Here is a 19,702-nt window from a genome sequence, read left to right on the forward strand (position 1 = left end):
TTTTTTTTATTTTTTTTTTCTCGAAAAAAAAATAATATATATATATATATATAAATAAAAGAAAGTTGAATGAGAAACAAGAAAGAATAACAATATGAGGGAAATATTATTCCGAGTGATTATTTATACGTTAATTTTGTACAACAAAGAAACGGAATTTTTGGGTGTAAAACTCCATAAACATTTAATATTTATATCCAAAAAAAGAAAGGATTCGAACGCCTTTGTTTATCATAAATTTTTTCGCTTCTAGAATCATATATAAATGATATAAAAATATATAAAAAACGTACTTTTTGAACAAGAAAAAAAAAAATATGGTTACGTTCAAAATATTGTTTTTTAACGGTTGAGTTTTTTTTTTTTTATTTATTTATTTATTGTACAGTACTTTGTTATATATATTGAATTTATAAAAGTTTTTTTTTTTTAATGAAATTTTTTTTTTGTACATAATAGTTGCATATTTCATCATTATGGCTATAAAGATGTATTCGGAAATCTAATAAAGGATTAATACAAATAATGGCAACTGAAATCCACTTTGCCACTCGGTTCAATAAAAAAAAAAAAAAAAGAAATATGGAATTTTTACTGGATTATCACAGCTTACTAAACTTTACCATATTCATAATATTCCCTTTTAACCAATTTCTTTATATGGATATATAATGAAAGGGTTTTATTTATTGTAATATGAACAAAATTCTAACCATATTTATTTATGAGCATCATTAGCCCGACCATTGACATAAATGGAAATTTTAACAAAGCAAAAAGAAAATGATCGACAAGGACAAGGCTGAACTTCATATCCTATATGCGTTGTTCTTATAGGTTAAAAAAAAAATAAAATAAAAATAAAAATAAAAACTTAGTACAATTTTATATAACAATTTCATTTATATATATATATTTCATGCATCTAAATTTGTTATACGTATTATATTTCATGCCTCAACAATCGCACTTAATTGAGGCGACAACGTGTTAGTTTACGACTAATATTTGATTAAAATACTTTTTTCATCTCAATTTTTTTAGCATAAATGCAACCTTCAAAGGCTACATTAATATTGTGAATGGGTAGTGAATTTAATTGACTCTAAAAAATGTGATTCTCTGTCAAAAAAGCTAGATCACGTTTAATTAGTCACGTGTAATATATTTGATTGGATATATAAGTATATCACGTGTTTGAGGATCATTCGTCGGATTTAACGCTCATTGTTTTAGATTCGAATATTTCTTCTTCTATATAATTTACCAGATTTATAACCTTGAGGTTCCCTAGTTATAAATTATTCTCTTTTATGTATATTTCTGAATCAGTATACGATGATCGAAATATTGCCCAATCAAATTCACTACAAGACTTAATATTTTTTTTTACGACATATTTTATATAGACGATGGAAAACTTCCAAAACAATGAAATCAATGATTAACGATCACGTATAGTGAAATTAAACGATTTACTAACAAAATTTTTTTAACTATAATAACTTTTACCAATAACAAATTGTCAAAATTGTCATATGATCGTCCACCAATTTTCGTATGGTTTACTATAAGATTTTCAGAGATGTGATACAGATAGCCATTTTACCGGACACCATCTTGCTGACTTCCATTTTACCGACATGAAAATTACTCGACTTGCAAATTATTTTAAGTAAAATTTAACAAAATTGTATATAGACTTATTTATTTTTAAATTGCAATAATAAAATTAAAATTATTAAATAAACAATATCCAATTTTTTAAATAGCTTCAATAGTTCCATATTTGTAAAAAGAATCTGGTTTTACATGATAAATAATTATTACTTATTCGATGAAAACTTTTTTCGTTCTTTAATGATTAGAATTTAGAAAGAAACAAATATAAAATATAAATATCGATATTCGATACTACGTTGATCATGTTGGCAAGTATATATATATTCCTATTACTTTTTTCCGACGATCCTCGCGATCCTCAAAATTCTTTGGTCAGAAAAGGAAAATACTGAAATACTAAACGAAAATCATTTACATAAATTTAATTTTGAGTCCATTATATTATCTATTTTGATGCTCAAAAAGCAGAATGGTGATTCGTTGGATGAAATGGCAAGTCAGCAAAGTGAAGTCAGTAAATTTTATGTCGGTAAAACACTAAAACAGGGCATACCTCAATTACCTCGTGACTACATTTGTAGGGTGAATTAGAATTTTGGACAAAATTTAATTAATTACTAAAAAATTAAGCTCATGAATGCAATTTTTCAGAAGACTGCAGAAAAATAATAAATAAATTAGCCTTAAATGAAAAGATAATTACACAATAGCAAGTTTCGGTTTGTTTAACAGTTAAGAGGGTTTTTTTTTCAGTTTCAACAACAGTTTCAACAAAAGATGTATATTTTGCGTTAAAACATCAATTCCTACTAAAATTAGTTTTGGCTCTAACGCTGACTAAGATTTCGTAATTGCACGTTACATTGTTACAATGGTAAATTTTTATAATATTTATTTCAAAAAATATATATTACATTTTATAATTTTTTATTTACAATTTTCTTACTTATAAATGATTGTACAATATATATTTATATAATTTAATTCTGTTCTTTATCATGTGTTTACGCAAGTTTTCGAAGCATATTGAATACATAGATGATACCTAGTACCAAATGGAAGCAATCAATCACCATCTCTATTTTTTTAAAATATTTCATTATTAGGATCTAACTCATATGGAATATCTCTCTCTAAGTATGAGCATTGGAATAATGAAAATAATGGAACTGTTACAATCAAATAATAAATTTTTAATATTCCATGAGAGATCAAAATCTAGAGAGAAGTCAATACGATATCTTTATAATATTAAACCTTTAACTCACAATGTATTCTATCATCTCATCTATAACATAGTCGCTTTAGATAATCTTTCATTTCCACCTCCTATTCCATATCATTTACACCTGGAAATCAAGTTTTTTTGACGATCTCACGATAATACCGGAAATGTTTGGATGTATATGGCAAAGTTCAAAGAAGGAAACTCTTTCATGAATAGCTAAAGCTTGACAGGAAGGTTCATATTGAGCCCTCCTAATTTTAGCAATTAAATGCCACGTTCCCTATAAAAACTTTTTCAGAAAAATGATCACGTGACTAAGTTTCTTCGGAATAAAACTAATAAAATGACTCATTTATTGGATATAGGTTATAGCTCCACCTATAACGAAATGCTTATATATATATTTAAAATTATTATTTATTAACTTTATGGTATCTTCAAAAATAGGTTTAGGACGAGGTGGAAATTGCACAAACTTTTCTTTTAAAATCAAATCTTCAATATGATTACCCTGTAAAAAAAGTCAATCCGTTTTTTTTATTCCATCTTTTTTCCGTAAAAGGCCCATATTTCCGGAATAATAACTTTATATCACGGAATTTATCGAATTATTTACATTTTCCGTAAATGTTTACAGAAATAACGATAAAATTAATTTAATAAAAGTTGGTAAAGGTAAATTGGCACGAATTCTATTTTGATTTACATTATGTTTAAGTTTATCATAGGACGGTGAGTAATTTATTACACAAGATTTTGTGTACGCGGGTGACCCAATCAATGACTGACAATTTTAGCCCCTTGATTGTTTCAAAATGATTTTCAGTTATACTGTATGTTAAAAACGCGAAAAAGTTGTACTATATTAATAATCTTATGGTTATATAAACCCCGAATTTTGTTCATTATTTAAATTACAAAATAAATCTTCATCTGCTTCTAAAAAAACAATGTCTTCTTCTGTTAATAAACCAGCCGCAGCAATTATGCAACGTCAGCTATTTACTAAAGGAAGGTTTTTTCATATTACACCAAACGATAAAAATCATTTCTTAATAACTTATAAAATTATTCAAGAAAATTCTGATTTTTTTGATGACAATGATCCTGATTATAAACTTAACTACGACCACGAATTTATTTGTTCATATCATACAGCGAATTATTATGTCAGATGTAAGTTGTTAACTCATTCAATAATTGAAGATTTATTGAATCATGAAGAGTTTGATATAAACACACAAAATAATGAAATACCATTATCTCCACAACAAAAATTAAGTCTTGAAGAAAGCTTGCTTGTAAAGCTTTATTTACGCATTTCACGAGGAACCGATGAAATTATAATTTAGATTAGCATATTTTAAGTAAAGTGCGTGCGTTATTACTCTTTTATTGTCCATTTGATCTTCAATTTTGGTTCCAGACCGTTTACTTAGTCATTATATCAAACTTACTAAATAGATTTTACGTGACAAATTATACTCTTGTAAGAATTTTGATATTTTATACCTCTTACAACATCTTTACCTTTATTTTTTTCTCCCCCATATCATCTACTTAGTAGGAAACAATTATTTGAAACTTCGCCTAATATGATAAATCACGTAGTATTTAAATTTTAAATTTACTTTACTAACTTTACTAGATTTGAAACCTTTTAAGACTTTTAAGAGCAATTAATATATAGGAAAATATATATAATTATAAGAATATTCTTTAAGTATATTATGATATAAAAATAAAATTCCTAAATTTAAGATTTCGTTTTTACATTTCATGGTTATTAAAACTGAATTTACCATGATAGTTTGGGTCAGAGTTTTTATTCATTATGACATATAACGCAAAATCCACAAATGAATACCGACAAAATTAGCAAATTAAAGAATTTACAAAACTTGTAATTTCAAATTACCTTTGCAATATCTTTACGTTCCACTCATATACAACTCATTCTCACAATTTAAACCAGCAGTAATTCCGCACCGTGATAAAAATATTTTACTAATTTTCCATCTCAATAGAAGTTTTGTGCGTTAACCGCGTTTTTTTCTTGTAAAAATAAAAATAATAAACTCCAAGTCTTTGAAATTTAATAAAATATTTATTTTATATATTTATATTATAAAACAAAGTAAAAATAAAAAAGTTTTTTTTATATGAAAAATAAACGCATAATATTAAAAATAGAAATCTAGAAATTATTTTATTTGCTTCTAATTATTTTCACAGAACTTGTTTTTTCATCGGTAAAACATGTTAATATTATCGCTTGTCACGTTTTTTAGAGTAAATTAAATTAAGAATTGATCTATCTTCTTTGGTGGTTGATTTTTGTTCACATTTTCATCACTTTCGCAATAATTTTGGAAATTTCATTTTCTTCAATACCGCCCAAGCCACGACATTAAGTAGACGACTATTTTCATAACCATCTTTTGGAGGATCTTCTTCATGTCTCGCTTGTATTAAAACAAACTTTTTATTTAAATCAAATCTTCAATATGGTTGAGATGAAGAAGTTGCTGAGGGGCAGCCGATAGAAAATGAAATAATTCCATATTATTTCCTTTGATCACGTGATCATGATCGCTTAAAGTATTATATTCTTCAGTAAAAAATTGGTAACGGTAAATTACTAACCCAATGACAACGACAAATTCTATCAAAGTCAATTTGATTTGGATTTTAAGTACTATAAGTTTTCATCATATAAAATATCTAGAAATTAGTGCATTTCTTGCAAATAAAGCTTGAACAACATCAACTGTTAAAAGTAGTTTCTAAGCCTAACAGCGTGAAATAAAGCGTGGGTCGTCAATCTTTCTTTTCTTACGAACATAAGGATTGTCATACTATTTGCGATGTTCTAGAACGTCTATTTCAGTATTTTCTTGTAATTTTAAATCTATCCAAATTCTTTCTAAATATCATAAGTACCCAATAATAAAAATTTGAATGAACTGATAATGATCTTATTTTTGATTTAAACTAAATGTTGTAATGATTTGATGCGTTTTCCAGAGCTACTTCAGGTTAATTAATTCTATTAATTAAAAATTCCAATCAATCAAATTTTCTGTGGTTTCATTATGAATAAAACAGGAGCAAGCAATTACTGATTTTGGTTCTTCACAAATTTTTTGAAACTAATCCATCAAAAGATTCCCAATCTCATTTAATCTATATTCAAATAAATGAAATGCTTCTTCCATAACAGCTTCAGTTAATTAAAATCCAAGATCAAGAAGTTGCCTTAAACGAGCGACAACAGAATTAACATCAGGAATAATCCAATTTGTTGGCGGATAGCGCTTTGCATCACGAGTTCGATTTTCTTCCATAAATTTACTAAATCAGGATGTATCAATATCGCCTTAGCCACGACATAAAGTTGACGACTATTTTCATAACCATCTTTTGGTGGATAACCCTCATGAGCTCTCGCTTGCATTAATTGAATATATTATGAAATATCTTCGTAAATAAGTTTAGGGCGGGGTGGAAAAGGTACAAACTTTGTATTTAAAATCAGAACTTCAATATAATTAAGATTTTAAAGAAGCTTTTGAGGAGCACCATTAATGACAAGAGGACCGGCTATAAGAAATGAAATAATTCCATATCATTTCCTTTAGCTGAAAGTTCACTATGATTATTTAATACTTCATGTCCTTCAGCTTTAGTTACAAGTTCACTATGATCACTTAAAGTATTATATCCTTCAGTAATTAATTTAGTAAAAATTGATTAAGGTAAATTACTAGCCCAAGGAGAACGAAGTTTCTTTTGAAAGGCACGGATTCTATCCGGAGTGAATTAAAGCGTGGGATCGACCATATTTATATATTACCATTCTGAGGATGACACATCATTTACGGTCTGTAAGAATAAGTGAAATTGGTGTATCTATAAATTTGAATATTTCACTTCTTATTTTATTAAGTAGAGACTGTATGACAGAAGGAAACATTTCCAACCGTATCCTGAAAGCTTCTTATTATATAGTTTTTTTTGTGCCGACTGGTGCGACATAATGATCAATCATTTTATGCGTGTACGTAATATGTACAACGCAAAAATGTTGCCCAAATTTTACCCCTGCTTCATCCAAATTTAGTAGTCAACTTCCGCACTGCCTGAATTGAGTGACACTACTCGCCATATTATTATTCTCCGATAGAGAAGTATCATTACCACAAAAAAAAAAAAGCTTTCTAAGTAAATCAAAGCAAAATAATAATTATTCCAAATTTTATTGCATTATTGTATTTGTGAAAGAAAGAAATGAAGATACATTTGAAAATTACTTATTAATATTTTGCGCATATTTAGTTATATAAACCCGAATTTTAACTTTTTTTCGACAATTTTATCATAATCTTTACTTGTTTCTAAAGAAACAATATGTTTACTTCATCAACTACTGCTAACAATCCAGTCGTAACAATTATGCAACGTCAATTACTTACTTTAGGAAGGTTTTTTTTTCATTGTATATCAAATGATAAAAATTTTATTTAAATAACTTATAATAAAATTATCTGATCTTTTTGATGATAATGATCCTGGTTATAAAGTATAAACTTGCCATATTATAGGGAGTTGATTGGCGCTTTACCCGGGGTGTACGAAATTTTATATTATAAACGAAGGGTTTTAAAAACTTGCCCTATAAATAATTTTATCCGTTATTTCTGTAAAAATTCCGTAAAAATGCGCCTTTCACGGATCCATTCACGGAAAATGTAAATAATTCGATAAATTCCGCGATATAAGGTTATTAATTCCGGAAATATGAGCCTTTTACAGAAAAAAGATAGAATATAAAAAACGGATTGACTTTTTTTACAGGGTTGTATATACAAAAAATTATTTGCATGTGTCGCCTGGGTAAATAGTAAAATTAAAAGAAAATGAAGAATTTCTTCAAAATACTATACGATCATGAATTCTTTTATCTACATCATACATCGAATTATTATGTAAGGTGTAAATTATTAACTCGTTATATAATTTAAATTTGTTGAATCAAATACCATTACCTTTTTTTTTGTTATAGGGATGCTTAATTTCGGGTAATTTTTTAATTTATTGTTTAAACTATTGTACATCAAGATACATGTAATAACGATTCCGATGATTTTTTGAATGATCAGCTTGTACAAGTAGATATGATCAATATTCTTGATAAAGAATAGTTTAGTAAATCACGTAGTATTTAAATAGGACCCAGAAATATATAAACAGGGATAGGGTACACAAATGCGTCGCCATTATAGTGGAATTAGATGGAGTAAAGTTTTGATTTGCGTACAATCTAAGAATTTTTCATCCTTCAAAAAAAGACTAAAGGACGAAAATCGAAAGACAGACGAAAAAGAAATTGGGGAGAAACGACCGATTTTGGAGTCGCCACCACCGAGAGAATCGAAGAAGAAGTTACAAAGAAAGTGAGGAAAGAGAATAAATAGAGACGAGGAGGAGTAAATAGATGGTCTTTTGCGTCTTAAATATCGAAGTCACGTGATCTCACGTTAAAAATTTTCCGATAAAAAATGAAAAAAAAGATGCAAGTAGATATTACTATTTGTTTTTTTTTTTTATAGGGCGAATTTGTTGGAGGTAAATAGTTGGGATATTTGTAACTGGGACGTGGGGCTGCTGGGCGCTATCTGAATATTCAGCATTAGTTTCAGTCATTATAACAAATTTTATTTCCTAAATTTTTTCCCTGCAAAATATGTACAGTACGGGTACTACAAGTAATGCAATCATACAAAGCAATAATTTTTGGGTAGACTTGTTTGTTAATTTGTTAATTTTTTTACGAGTTTGTTTATTTTCTATTTATTTTTTATTTTTTGCGTTTATAGACTAAATCGGTTAGTTATAGAGGGTAGTATGATTTATTCATATTATTTTCTAGGTGTTTGTATAATTATATATGGTTATAATTAATAAACGCGTTACTTACTAAAAAAATAAAAAAAAAAAAGAATTTTTCATCCACATCCATAGTCTCTGCGTACAGCTTATAGTAAAAAAATTTTTCGCCACCTGACCTCATAAAATTAACTAACATAAAATTACCGACACCATCTTGCTGACTTCCATTTTACCGACATGAAAAATTATCTAATTTCATTTCATTAAAATACCATTTTACCGACATGAAAATTACTCGACTTGAAATTTCATTGAAAATCGTTTAAATAAATTCATCAGTTAGGTACGCCTCGCTCCTTACTACGTCTTAATTTTAAATTATAAGTTTACTGCTGTTAAAACAGATTATATATAGACTTATTTATTTTCAAATTGCAACAATAAAATTATTAAATAAACATTATCCAATTTTCAGTAGCTCCAAAATTTGTAAAAGAAAAAATTAGTAATCTGGCTTCACATGATAAATAATTATTACTTATTCGATGAACGTTCTTTAGTGATTAGAATTTAGAAAGCGATAAATATAAAATAAAATATTTTTTTAAATTATATATATATCGATACTACGTTGATCATGTTGGCAAGTACTTTTTTCCGACGATCTTTGCGATCAAAAATTCTTTGGTCAGAAAGGAAAATATTGAAATACTAAACGAAAATCATTCACGTAAATTTAATTTTGAGTCCATTATATTTCTATTTTGATGCTCAAAAGGCAAAATGGTGATTCGCTGGATGAAATGGCAAGTCGGCAAAGTGAAGTCAGTTAATTTTATGTCGGTAAAATAGGTGCATACCTCTACATTTGTAGGTGAATTAGAACTTTAGACAAATTTTGATTCAATTACTAAAAAATTAACATTTACATTAATCTAAGAAATTTCTTTAAATGAAAAGATAAATACACAACAGCTAGTTTCTGGTTTGTTTAACAGTTAAGAGGGTTTTTGTTTTTCAGTTTCAACAACAGCTTCAACAAAAGATGTATGTATTTTAATTTATTTTGCGTTAAAACATCAATTCCTACTAAATTAGTTTTGACTCTAACGCTGACTAATATTTCGTAATTGCACGTTACAATCGGTAAATTTTTATAATATTTATTTCAAAAAAATATATATTACATTTTATAATTTTTTATTTATAATTTTCTTATAAATGATTGTATGATATATATTTATTCTGCTTAGCCAATTCATTCCGATCTGAATGATAAACCATTACTAGGAAACAGAAACCGGTATAAGTCCGGAGCGAAAAATTTTATATAAAATTTTTTTTTTTTTTAAACATTATCTTTTGTACTTTTTCCAATTATCTGTATTTATGACTAATTTTATTTAAATAAATAAGTTTTAAACCATGTAATTTACAAGTAGCTTAAAAATATTTTATTGATTTATTTAATTGCGCGCATTTTTCTTATTACAGTAAATCAAGATTAGCTAAACAAAATAAAAAAATTTTTGTTTTAAACTAACAAATAAAATAAAGTTGAAACATTAGAAATATTTCTTTAAAGTCAAACAAATAAAAAAACCGTCCTCTTCCCAATTTATCTTTAAAGTCAGGTATGTACTACAAAGAAATACGGAAACCCTAGAAAAAAATAAGAAATAGATCGTCAGAAACATTTCTTTGAAGTCGAAAATAGGTTAGGACGGAGCGGGAAAGGTACAAACTTTTTTTTAAAATCAAATCTTCAATATGGTTAAGATTTAGAAGAAGTTTCGAGGAACATCATTAATGACAAGAGGACCAGCTGATAGAAAATGAAATATTTCCATATCATTTATATTTATATCCTTCAGTGATTAATTTTGTAAAAATCGGTAAAGTAAATTACTAACCCAAGGACAACGTAACTTTCTTTGAAAGCCCGAATTCTATCAAAATCAATTTGATTTACATTATGTTGGATCTTAAGTAATGCATTAATAGACGCTGTACAAAATATCTAGAAATTAAGGCATTTCTTGCGAGCAATGCCTGAACAACGTCAAGCGTTAAAAAATCATTTTCAAGCCTAACGCCATGAAACAAACGACCATATTTTTATATTAACCATTCCCCACAAACATGAGGATCTTGCGAGACAGCATACCATTTGCGATCTGTAAGAATAAGTGAAATAGTGTATCTATAAATTTAAATATTTCACTTATAACTTCATAAAGTAGAGACTGCATGGCAAAAAAGGGAAAACATTCCCCTAAAAGTATTAGTATATATTGGAATTCATTATGTCACACACAAAGTTTTTGTGCGGCTGTGCAAACTTGAACCTGACCTTTTTATATATATTTCGGGGTCCTGGTGCATGGTATGCGCCGAACGCGATGGTTTATTTTTTGTCTGTTTGTATGTACCATATGAATAATGAAGATATTCTTTTTACCCCCAAAAAAATAAAATAAAATAAAATAATCACTGAATCGTAGGCCATTAGAAGCAAATAAAATAATTTCTAGGTTTCTATTTTTAATATTATGCGTTTATTTTTCATATAAAAAAAACTTTTTTATTTACTTTGTTTTACAATATAAATATATAAAATAAATATTTTGTTAAATTTCAAAGACTTAGAGTTTATTATTTTTATTTTTACAAGAAAAAAATGCGGTTAACGCACACAACTTCTATTGAGGTGATGGAAAATTGGTAAACTATTTTTATCACGGTACGGAATTACTGTTGGTTTAAATCGTATAGACTGCTTGAAAATGAGTTGTATATGAGTGGAACGTAAAGATATTGCAAAGGTGAATTTGAAATTACAAGGTTTGTAAACTTTTTAATTTATTGCTATGCTAATTTTGTCGGTATTCATTTGTGGGTTTTGCGTTATATGTGATGTCATAATGAATAAAAACTCTTTGACCCAAACAATCATGGTAAATTCAGTTTTAATAACCATAAAATGTATGTAAAAACGAAATCTTAAATTTAGGAATTTTATTTTTATATCATAATATACTTAAAGTATATTCTTATGATTATATATATTTTCCTATATATTAATTGCTCTTAAAAGTCTTAAAAGATTTCGAATCTAGTAAAGTTAGTAAAGTAAATCTAAAATTTAAATACTACGTGATTTATCATATTAGGCGAAGTTTCAAATAATTGTTTCCTACTAAGTGGATGATATGGGGAGAAAATAAAAGTAAAGATGTTGTAAAAGGTATGAAATATTAAAATTCTTACAAGAGTATAATTTGTTACGTGAAATCTATTTAGTAAGTTTGATATAATGGCTAAGTAAACGGTCTGGAACTAAAAATCAAATGGACAATAAAAGGGTAATAACGCACGCACTTTTCTCAAAATTTGCTAATCTAAATTATAATTTCATCGGTTCCTCGTGAAACGCGTAAATAAAGCTTTACAAGCAAGCTTTCTTCAAGACTTAATTTTTGTTGTGGAGATAATGGTATTTCATTATTTTGTGTGTTCATATCAAACTCTTCATGATTCAATAAATCTTCAATTATTGAATGAGTTAACAACTTACATCTGACATAATAATTCGCTGTATGATATGAATAAATAAATTCGTGGTCGTAGATAAGTTTATAGTCAGGATCATTGTCATCAAAAAAATTAGAATTTTCTTGAATAATTTTATAAGTTATTAAGAAATGATTTTTATCGTTTGGTGTAATATGAAAAAACCTTCCTTTAATAAATAGCTGACTTTGCATAATTGCTGCGGCTGGTTTATTAACAGAAGCAGACATGTTTTTTTAGAAGAAAATTATTTTGTAATTTAAATAAATGAAAAGATTATGATATAATTGAAGTCAAAATTCGGAGTTTATATATCATCCGCCTCTGCGTCAGTTCTTGTCAGTTCTTAAGCAGCGTTGTACAATGTACATAAAATCGTGCAGCAATTTGGCGTGCACATCATGAAAATCTTTCCTTATTATTAATCTTTTGCTGTTTTTATGCAGTTCTATGATTATTTTATTGTGAGCAATTACTGTATGTCTATTTTTAACTTGTCCAATTTTTATTGGTCATAAATGCAGCAAATTTGGTTGAAAGGTATTACCTTTTTTGGATGCTGACCGAAATTATCATAATTCCGACTAGTGCTCCTACCGGGTCAGATTCGGTCGGGTTTGGAGAATATATCCGACTCGACCCAGCAAAAATAGAAATGATCCGATTTTAACCCGACCCGAGTATATTTAATTCGAATAACCCGGGTTAGACCCAAAATTTTCATTGGATAATATACTGTATGCTTAGTAATATATCAAAAATATTTTTTCAAATATAATTTTTTCAATAACGCAAGGTAATTGATCTACAAGATGATCATATAGGTCACACAACTTTTTGTTATTAAAACTAAAGCTAAGCACGAATTTAAAGATATCTTAAATTTTTGTTTATTTATTGCTTTATATTTGAACTATAAAATCGAAATTATATCACTTGTTTTAACAGAAATTTGACTATACTTTACGTCTGCCAGGACTTTAAACACATGCATGCTATAATTGTATCTGCTTTAAGATTACATCTTTTTGCAGCTATCAAATCGGTTCCACCAGAAACTACTGGAATGCTGGTTGCTTTATTAATCATCAAAATCAACTTATTAGTTAATGTAATGTTAATAATTAAAATAATAATTCATACACATACCCGTAATTGCAAGGTGTCTCTAGCAATTTTCGCTAAGTGAGCATATACTACCTCATTCATCTAACAAAATTATATAAACATAATCAATATTAACGCGTAATTGATATGTGATTAGTGATTTTAATGATCATCCGGGTCTAATTCGGGTCAAAACTCGAGTCAAGGAAATGAATGACCCGACCCGACGGGTCGGGTCATGCGGGTCACAGGTTATTAAAATTGTTAATACCGACCCGATTTAAAATTCACTCGGGTTGAATTATCCAGGTTAGACCCGAATTTTGCGGAGCACTAATTCTGACCCTAAAAAAAATGCGTACAGCTAATAGTAATTTTTTTGGCCGCCACCTTACCTCTGTGCCAGATTACTCCTTATGTCCAGTATCGATCTTTTCATACACTCTTTGGCGCCTTTAGTAACCACCCTACCGAACGAAGACACTGACTGTAGATAAATCCCTCCAGATAGATCTTTTTCCCCGTAGTTTGTATCCGCTTACAGTTTCAGGTTCACCACCGATAAGGCGATAAGGCCGGGTAAAAAAATTTTTAGATTCTCATGACATAAAATTTTAAAAATGACCGGCATTTTTTTTTATATATGTAAAATTTTTTTACGCACATTGGCCAAAAACAAAATCACGTGATAAAAAATTTTTTACTATAAAAAAAAAATTTCTATTTTTCGAAAAACTGACCTGGCCGGGTCACAAGAATCTAAATTTTATTTTGCCTGGCCTAACCTATATTATCCCCATTTACACGATTATGCAAATGTAGTTATACCTACTGGGTAGCAAATTTGAAAATTTGTATAATTGAGAAAAAAATTCTTTTTATTTATATGTAATCTCAATATTATTTTTCAAGTGTAATAGTAATAATTCCGAAGCTTTTTAAAAATTTATTTTTTAAAATCTTTTAAAATGAAAAAAACTAAGCGAAAGAAAATAAGATTCAACAATAAAAATACTATATTATACTCACGATATATTATAAAACACTTACTATTGTGTAAATGGCAGGGGATAAATCAATTATCTTCTGGTTAATTGGAATAGTAAAATTTTACTTATTCCTAATTAGCCAGGAGATAAGTAATACATACAACCCTTTTTGCTTTACAAATAAATAAAATGAATATTACTAAATTGAATAAAATGAATAAACCGGCTAAACTGGATAAAAAGAAAATGAATGGTATAAACAAAACAAAACTAATGAATAATGTAAACAAGAAAATAATGTGTATAAGCATTCTTATCGTTGTCATTGTACTTTTAATGACATTTTTTGTGGTAAATTCAAAAAAGTCATATGTGCATCTTTTTTGCAATCGGTTCAGTTTATATATGTAATACGTTTTGTTTATTCTTATGTGGGCTCAATTAGCAAGATGAAGCTAAATGGAACTCCCTAAATCGTCTGGTTGTAAAAATGTCATTATCGTTAATTGATTTTATTAAAATTATTATTAATTCGTATATTATTTGAACAGCTTAAAATACTCATTCCCAATATGCCATATGTAAATAATAGAATATTTCTTTTAGTTTTCCTCAAATTTTTTTTTTTTTTTGAGATATTTTTCAAATTTAGTTACCTCATAATCCAGTTCATAACCCAGTTCATAATCCAGTTCATAATTCAGTTCATAATTCGATTCATAATCCAGTTGAACAATTTACAAATAGTACAACTAACTTTTTCAGGGATATAAGTTTAGCAGAAATTCCTGATTAGAAAAAAATTTTTTTCTTTTCTTTGCTTATCATATTTGCATACTGATTTGTTATTTTGAGAAAATAGCATCAGGGGACCAGCTCACAAGATCACTAGAAAAGTAGCTGCAAATCACCTTTTGAATTACTCCGAATTACTTTACGATGCTGGAGACACTTTACGTGAAATGTTTGTCGGTAGAAAGTAAAACGGTTCATAACACTTTCGAAATTGAAGTCAAATCCATGATCAGATCTTATCATATTTTTATGAATTTCAATTTCTTCAAACTACATATATTAAAATTGGAGAAGGCCGATTCCTTCAAAATACGTATATTAAAATTGGAGAATGCCATAATGAAATTTAGAACTATTGTCGATAATGCTATGCAGCTGATCATTGAGAAACCACTTTAGATTTCTGTTGAACCTCTAAGTCTTTTAGAAGCTCAAGTAGAAGCCAGTGATTACAATACCGGTAAAAGGAATTTTGATTTAACTGCTGAAGTTATCAATAGTATAAAGGATATGAGAGAATATCTTAATGAGACGGCAGAATGTTTGAGAAAAGTTCGCAGCAAATTAAAAGATTATGAATTAAACATGAATAAAGTTAAAGCAAATCTAGGTAAAGCCGAATACGAGATAACCAATGAATCACTCCAACATTTAAAGCTGCTGTAGATCTTTGGAGAGATAGTCAGACTAAATTTTTTAATAAACAAAAGAAGCGTGTTATTGATGGTTAAATTTGAATCATATATTTAGTTTGTGATACGTATCTCTTTTGTGATGCGTATTTCTTTTTTTTTATTTGTAGTTTTATACTTTTATTCGTAAGAATACTTTTTCTATAACAAATGATAGAAATAGGATTATGAAAGTTAAGAATTTTACTAGATATTTCTCTTTTGTCTTTCGATTATGTAATTTTGAAATAAAGCGAGTATTGAGTAATTATATTTAAGAAAATTTTCTCTTGGATAAAATAAATCACTGCTACATATCGTTTATTACGTGTAATAAAAATTTCGTCGTTACCCTACCAATAAGAAAAGAGAGGGAAAAAAATGAGAAATATATGTATATTTCAATAACAAATAAAAATATTTGATGTCTCGATCAGGACCTCCATATAAAATACCCATCCAATATATTAAATATGTAGTATATGAATTTTATTTAACATCATATTCAACAACTATTATAAATAAATTAAAATTTTTCATTTATTAATTCTTTTAGAAATGAGTTATATCCCGAGACTAAATCAGTTTTAAATCGGTATGAGTTTGAACGGATATTAATAATTTGGATCATTCATATGGTATTTAGCCAATGATCTATAATGATAAAGTTTAATAATTTACTTTCATGATGTTGCAAGTATCGATCATTAAGTTGCAAATTTTTGATGTAATTATATTTTTGTATTACATCATATGGCTGATTCATTTGTACGAATGGTAAAATGCTGAAATTCCCGATTTCTTTTTCGTATTTGTAGTATTAAGTAATGTGGTACTGTATGTCCGGTCTTATGGTAGTACGTAAAAAAATTAAAACTTGAAACGCACAAGCGCATGTATACCAAGTCTATAATTATAAAGTATGTAAAAAGTTTAAATGTCTAAGGCATTATTACATAAAGAGTTTTGAGACTAGTACGGGAAAAAGTCATTTACAAAGTCACGTTAATCACGTGGCAATGTGACGCCACTGATGTTGCCGCCAAATGCGCACCTAAATTCTAGTTATTATAAGAAAGTGAGTTTATTGATTTTGTGAGATTGAGGTTGCGGTTTGCCAAAGAAATTGTTAATTCATAGATCTTCCCGATAAAAATATACCCACGTAGTCACGTACAATATATTATAATACTACATTGCTTTATATAGTACTTCATGACTAATTTTGTATTTGTAATTTTTCCTTGTGATAAATCACAGTGAATAAAAGCCTCAAATATAAATAATAAGGTTCAATTGCGTGAAATAAATAAAACATAATCTCGAATCCCCAGTAAATAGTTTTTGTATAAATTTGTACCAAATGCAATCATCCATATATAATTGGCTCTAGATTGGCTTAAATTTGGCTTTTTTTTTTGCATAAATTTGAGCTAATTTCGAGCCAATGAGCCCGTTTGGTATAAATTTATACATAAACTATTTGCTGGGATCAAAATATTGTGTTTTGAGTTTGCTTTCCATTAAAGACAGTTTTTGGAATTGATCTGCCAAATAAGTAGTAGCTCCTTAAATATCATATGAAAAATCAATCACTTTTACAAAACCTAAACGTGTTTTTATGTAAAATTGTAAATATTCGTTCGACATAAATTATTTTTAGAAACAAAACATGTGAAATATTTTTTTGAAAAGTTCTTATTATATGATTATGTTATATTCTCATTATTAGACCATTAATACCTAATCGATAATTAAATTTGAATATATAATTAATATATTTTGCAATATCTTCACGTTTATTATCTATTGGTACTCTCTCATATACAACTAACTCATCCTCAGGCAGCTTATACCATTTAAATTAAGTAATATGGTAAATTTTTTTGAAATTATCTTATTTATCTCGAATGGCCTATAATTTATGTGGCAAAGCATATTAATATTATGCATCACAGATCGTCACCTTATTTAGAGTATGATTTTGCTTTAGTCAAAAAAAAAAAAAATCTTTAAACATTGGGCATGTAGTAAAAATATCCTACATACTGTATAATATAAATAATCGCTCTAATAATACTGAAAACTATTTATAATTAGCAGGTGAGAAATGGGTTTTTGTTAGAAAATGGGTTTTTTGCGTCTTTTTCAAGTTTCGCAAATATCTGATATGGATTTCACTCAACATGTGATAGTCTATCAGGTGATTTTTTGATATTTACAAGACAGTTTTGATTATGGAAAATCAAATCCGAAATCCGCTGATATGTGAAAACAAATAAAGTTAGTCTTGCAGATCAACTTCATTACAAATATGCATCTGCCCTTCGATGAAGTACTTCCAAATAAAACCGAATTTTCCGTAGTTCCATAGCGAATTCACCGATAGAATATTCCATATTTTTTTAAGGATTCATTATAAGAATTTGAAAACTATAAATATGTCGAGTCATCTATACTTGCTTATACTGTAATATTATAAGATGGAACTTATAAAATTAAATGATGAAAATTCTTTTGATCCAACACCAAAATTAAAATCTAGTCCCGTACCGATTTTTTTTGTTTCATTTAATTGTAATGATAAAAATTGTTTTCATTGTGGAGAAGAATATACAGAAATGACTATTTACGATCAAAGATATTGCAAAAAATGTTTATCGTATTATTTAACCGATATAACCGATACTAATAATATATGCTTGGACGTACATTTATTCACAAAGGAACTGGAATGTAATAAACATGAAATAAGTAGCACAAAAGTACCACAAAATATCCAAGAATGCTGTAGAAATTGTTTGACAATATTATGCTTTAAACAAATATCTGATTATCACTTTGACCGGGATGTGAATAGTGATTCATACATTTTATACAAAAATTTAATTGAAAGCGTAAAATATTGTAAACTATGTGGAAAATTATTATATAAAGAAACAGACACAAAGAAGATAATATTGTGTTCGGGTTGTTATCTAATATCTTCTGGATGTATCGAATCAACCTTTACTAAAAAGTTTATTTCAATTATTTATTTACCATGGTGGGATGATGTGTCTCAGTGTTATTATTGTGATGAAGAATTAGTATTTACATCAAACTGTCAAAAGTATTGTATGTATTGTATTGTATTTTTTATTGGGTGTAGATACTGTTTAACAACAAATATTATTTTTGGATATACAAATCAATCGCAATGTAAAAAGTGCAAGAGAATATCAACTATTACTATTGATATTAGAAAGATTATTATAAGTGGGAATAGCGTTTTAGATGATTTTCTTCTTAGTACAAGATCATGTCAATCAGCAATAACTAAATTTGCTAATAAAATAAAAAATATTGATAAACTGTACGACTCGTTAGAAATGCATTATATTTTAAGTTATGATATTGAAACATATAAATTTATGAATTATATACCATATTCTCAATTTACAAATGTAAAAGAATTAGCAGAAGGAGGATTTAGTATTGTGTATCAAGCAACTTGGTTAGATGGTCCAAAATATACTAGTGATATAATTGCTATTTTAAAAAGATTTAAAAATTCTCAGGACACTGACAAATATTTTGTAAATGAGGTAAATATTTTAGGTTAAAAAATTCGTATTTGTTATATGAAATTTAAATTTAATCTTTAAATTTATAGTTAAAGTCGAATTATCATTGTTATAATTATGCTGCGTTGATTAAAACTTATGGTTTTACAAAAGATCCTCAATTAGATATATATATATTAGTTATGCAATATGCTCCAGAAGGAGATTTACATAAGTAATTACAAAAGAACTTTACAAAAATTAAATGGAAAAATAAAT

General features: G+C 27.5%; 5 protein-coding genes across 5 annotated transcripts; 3 read left to right on the forward strand and 2 right to left on the reverse strand.

Annotated features, from left to right (window-relative positions):
- Positions 1-3,801: 3,801 nt before the first annotated feature.
- OCT59_010606 (uncharacterized protein) lies at positions 3,802-4,203 on the forward strand (the record flags this gene model as incomplete). Its single annotated transcript, XM_025328083.1, has 1 exon — positions 3,802-4,203. The coding sequence occupies one exon, from the start codon at positions 3,802-3,804 to the stop codon at positions 4,201-4,203; it is 402 nt and encodes a 133-aa protein (XP_025168298.1).
- A 2,251-nt stretch (positions 4,204-6,454) lies between these two features.
- OCT59_010607 (uncharacterized protein) lies at positions 6,455-6,827 on the reverse strand (the record flags this gene model as incomplete). The annotated part of the gene is made up of 2 exons (XM_066136024.1): positions 6,455-6,576; positions 6,734-6,827. 2 exons carry the CDS (start codon positions 6,825-6,827, stop codon positions 6,455-6,457), a joined length of 216 nt encoding a protein of 71 aa, XP_066000699.1.
- Positions 6,828-12,144: 5,317 nt separating this feature from the next.
- Positions 12,145-12,546, reverse strand: OCT59_010608 (uncharacterized protein; the record flags this gene model as incomplete). Its single annotated transcript, XM_025328082.1, has 1 exon — positions 12,145-12,546. The coding sequence occupies one exon, from the start codon at positions 12,544-12,546 to the stop codon at positions 12,145-12,147; it is 402 nt and encodes a 133-aa protein (XP_025168297.1).
- Positions 12,547-15,351: 2,805 nt separating this feature from the next.
- Positions 15,352-15,873, forward strand: OCT59_010609 (uncharacterized protein; the record flags this gene model as incomplete). Its single annotated transcript, XM_066136025.1, has 2 exons — positions 15,352-15,399; positions 15,607-15,873. The coding sequence occupies 2 exons, from the start codon at positions 15,352-15,354 to the stop codon at positions 15,871-15,873; spliced, it is 315 nt and encodes a 104-aa protein (XP_066000700.1).
- A 2,488-nt stretch (positions 15,874-18,361) lies between these two features.
- Positions 18,362-19,662, forward strand: OCT59_010610 (uncharacterized protein; the record flags this gene model as incomplete). The annotated part of the gene is made up of 2 exons (XM_066136026.1): positions 18,362-19,465; positions 19,534-19,662. The coding sequence occupies 2 exons, from the start codon at positions 18,362-18,364 to the stop codon at positions 19,660-19,662; spliced, it is 1,233 nt and encodes a 410-aa protein (XP_066000701.1).
- Between the last annotated feature and the right edge of the window lie 40 nt (positions 19,663-19,702).

The sequence above is a fragment of the Rhizophagus irregularis genome, chromosome 19 (genome assembly GCF_026210795.1).
Source record: "Rhizophagus irregularis chromosome 19, complete sequence".
In the NCBI taxonomy this organism is placed as follows: domain Eukaryota; kingdom Fungi; phylum Glomeromycota; class Glomeromycetes; order Glomerales; family Glomeraceae; genus Rhizophagus; species Rhizophagus irregularis.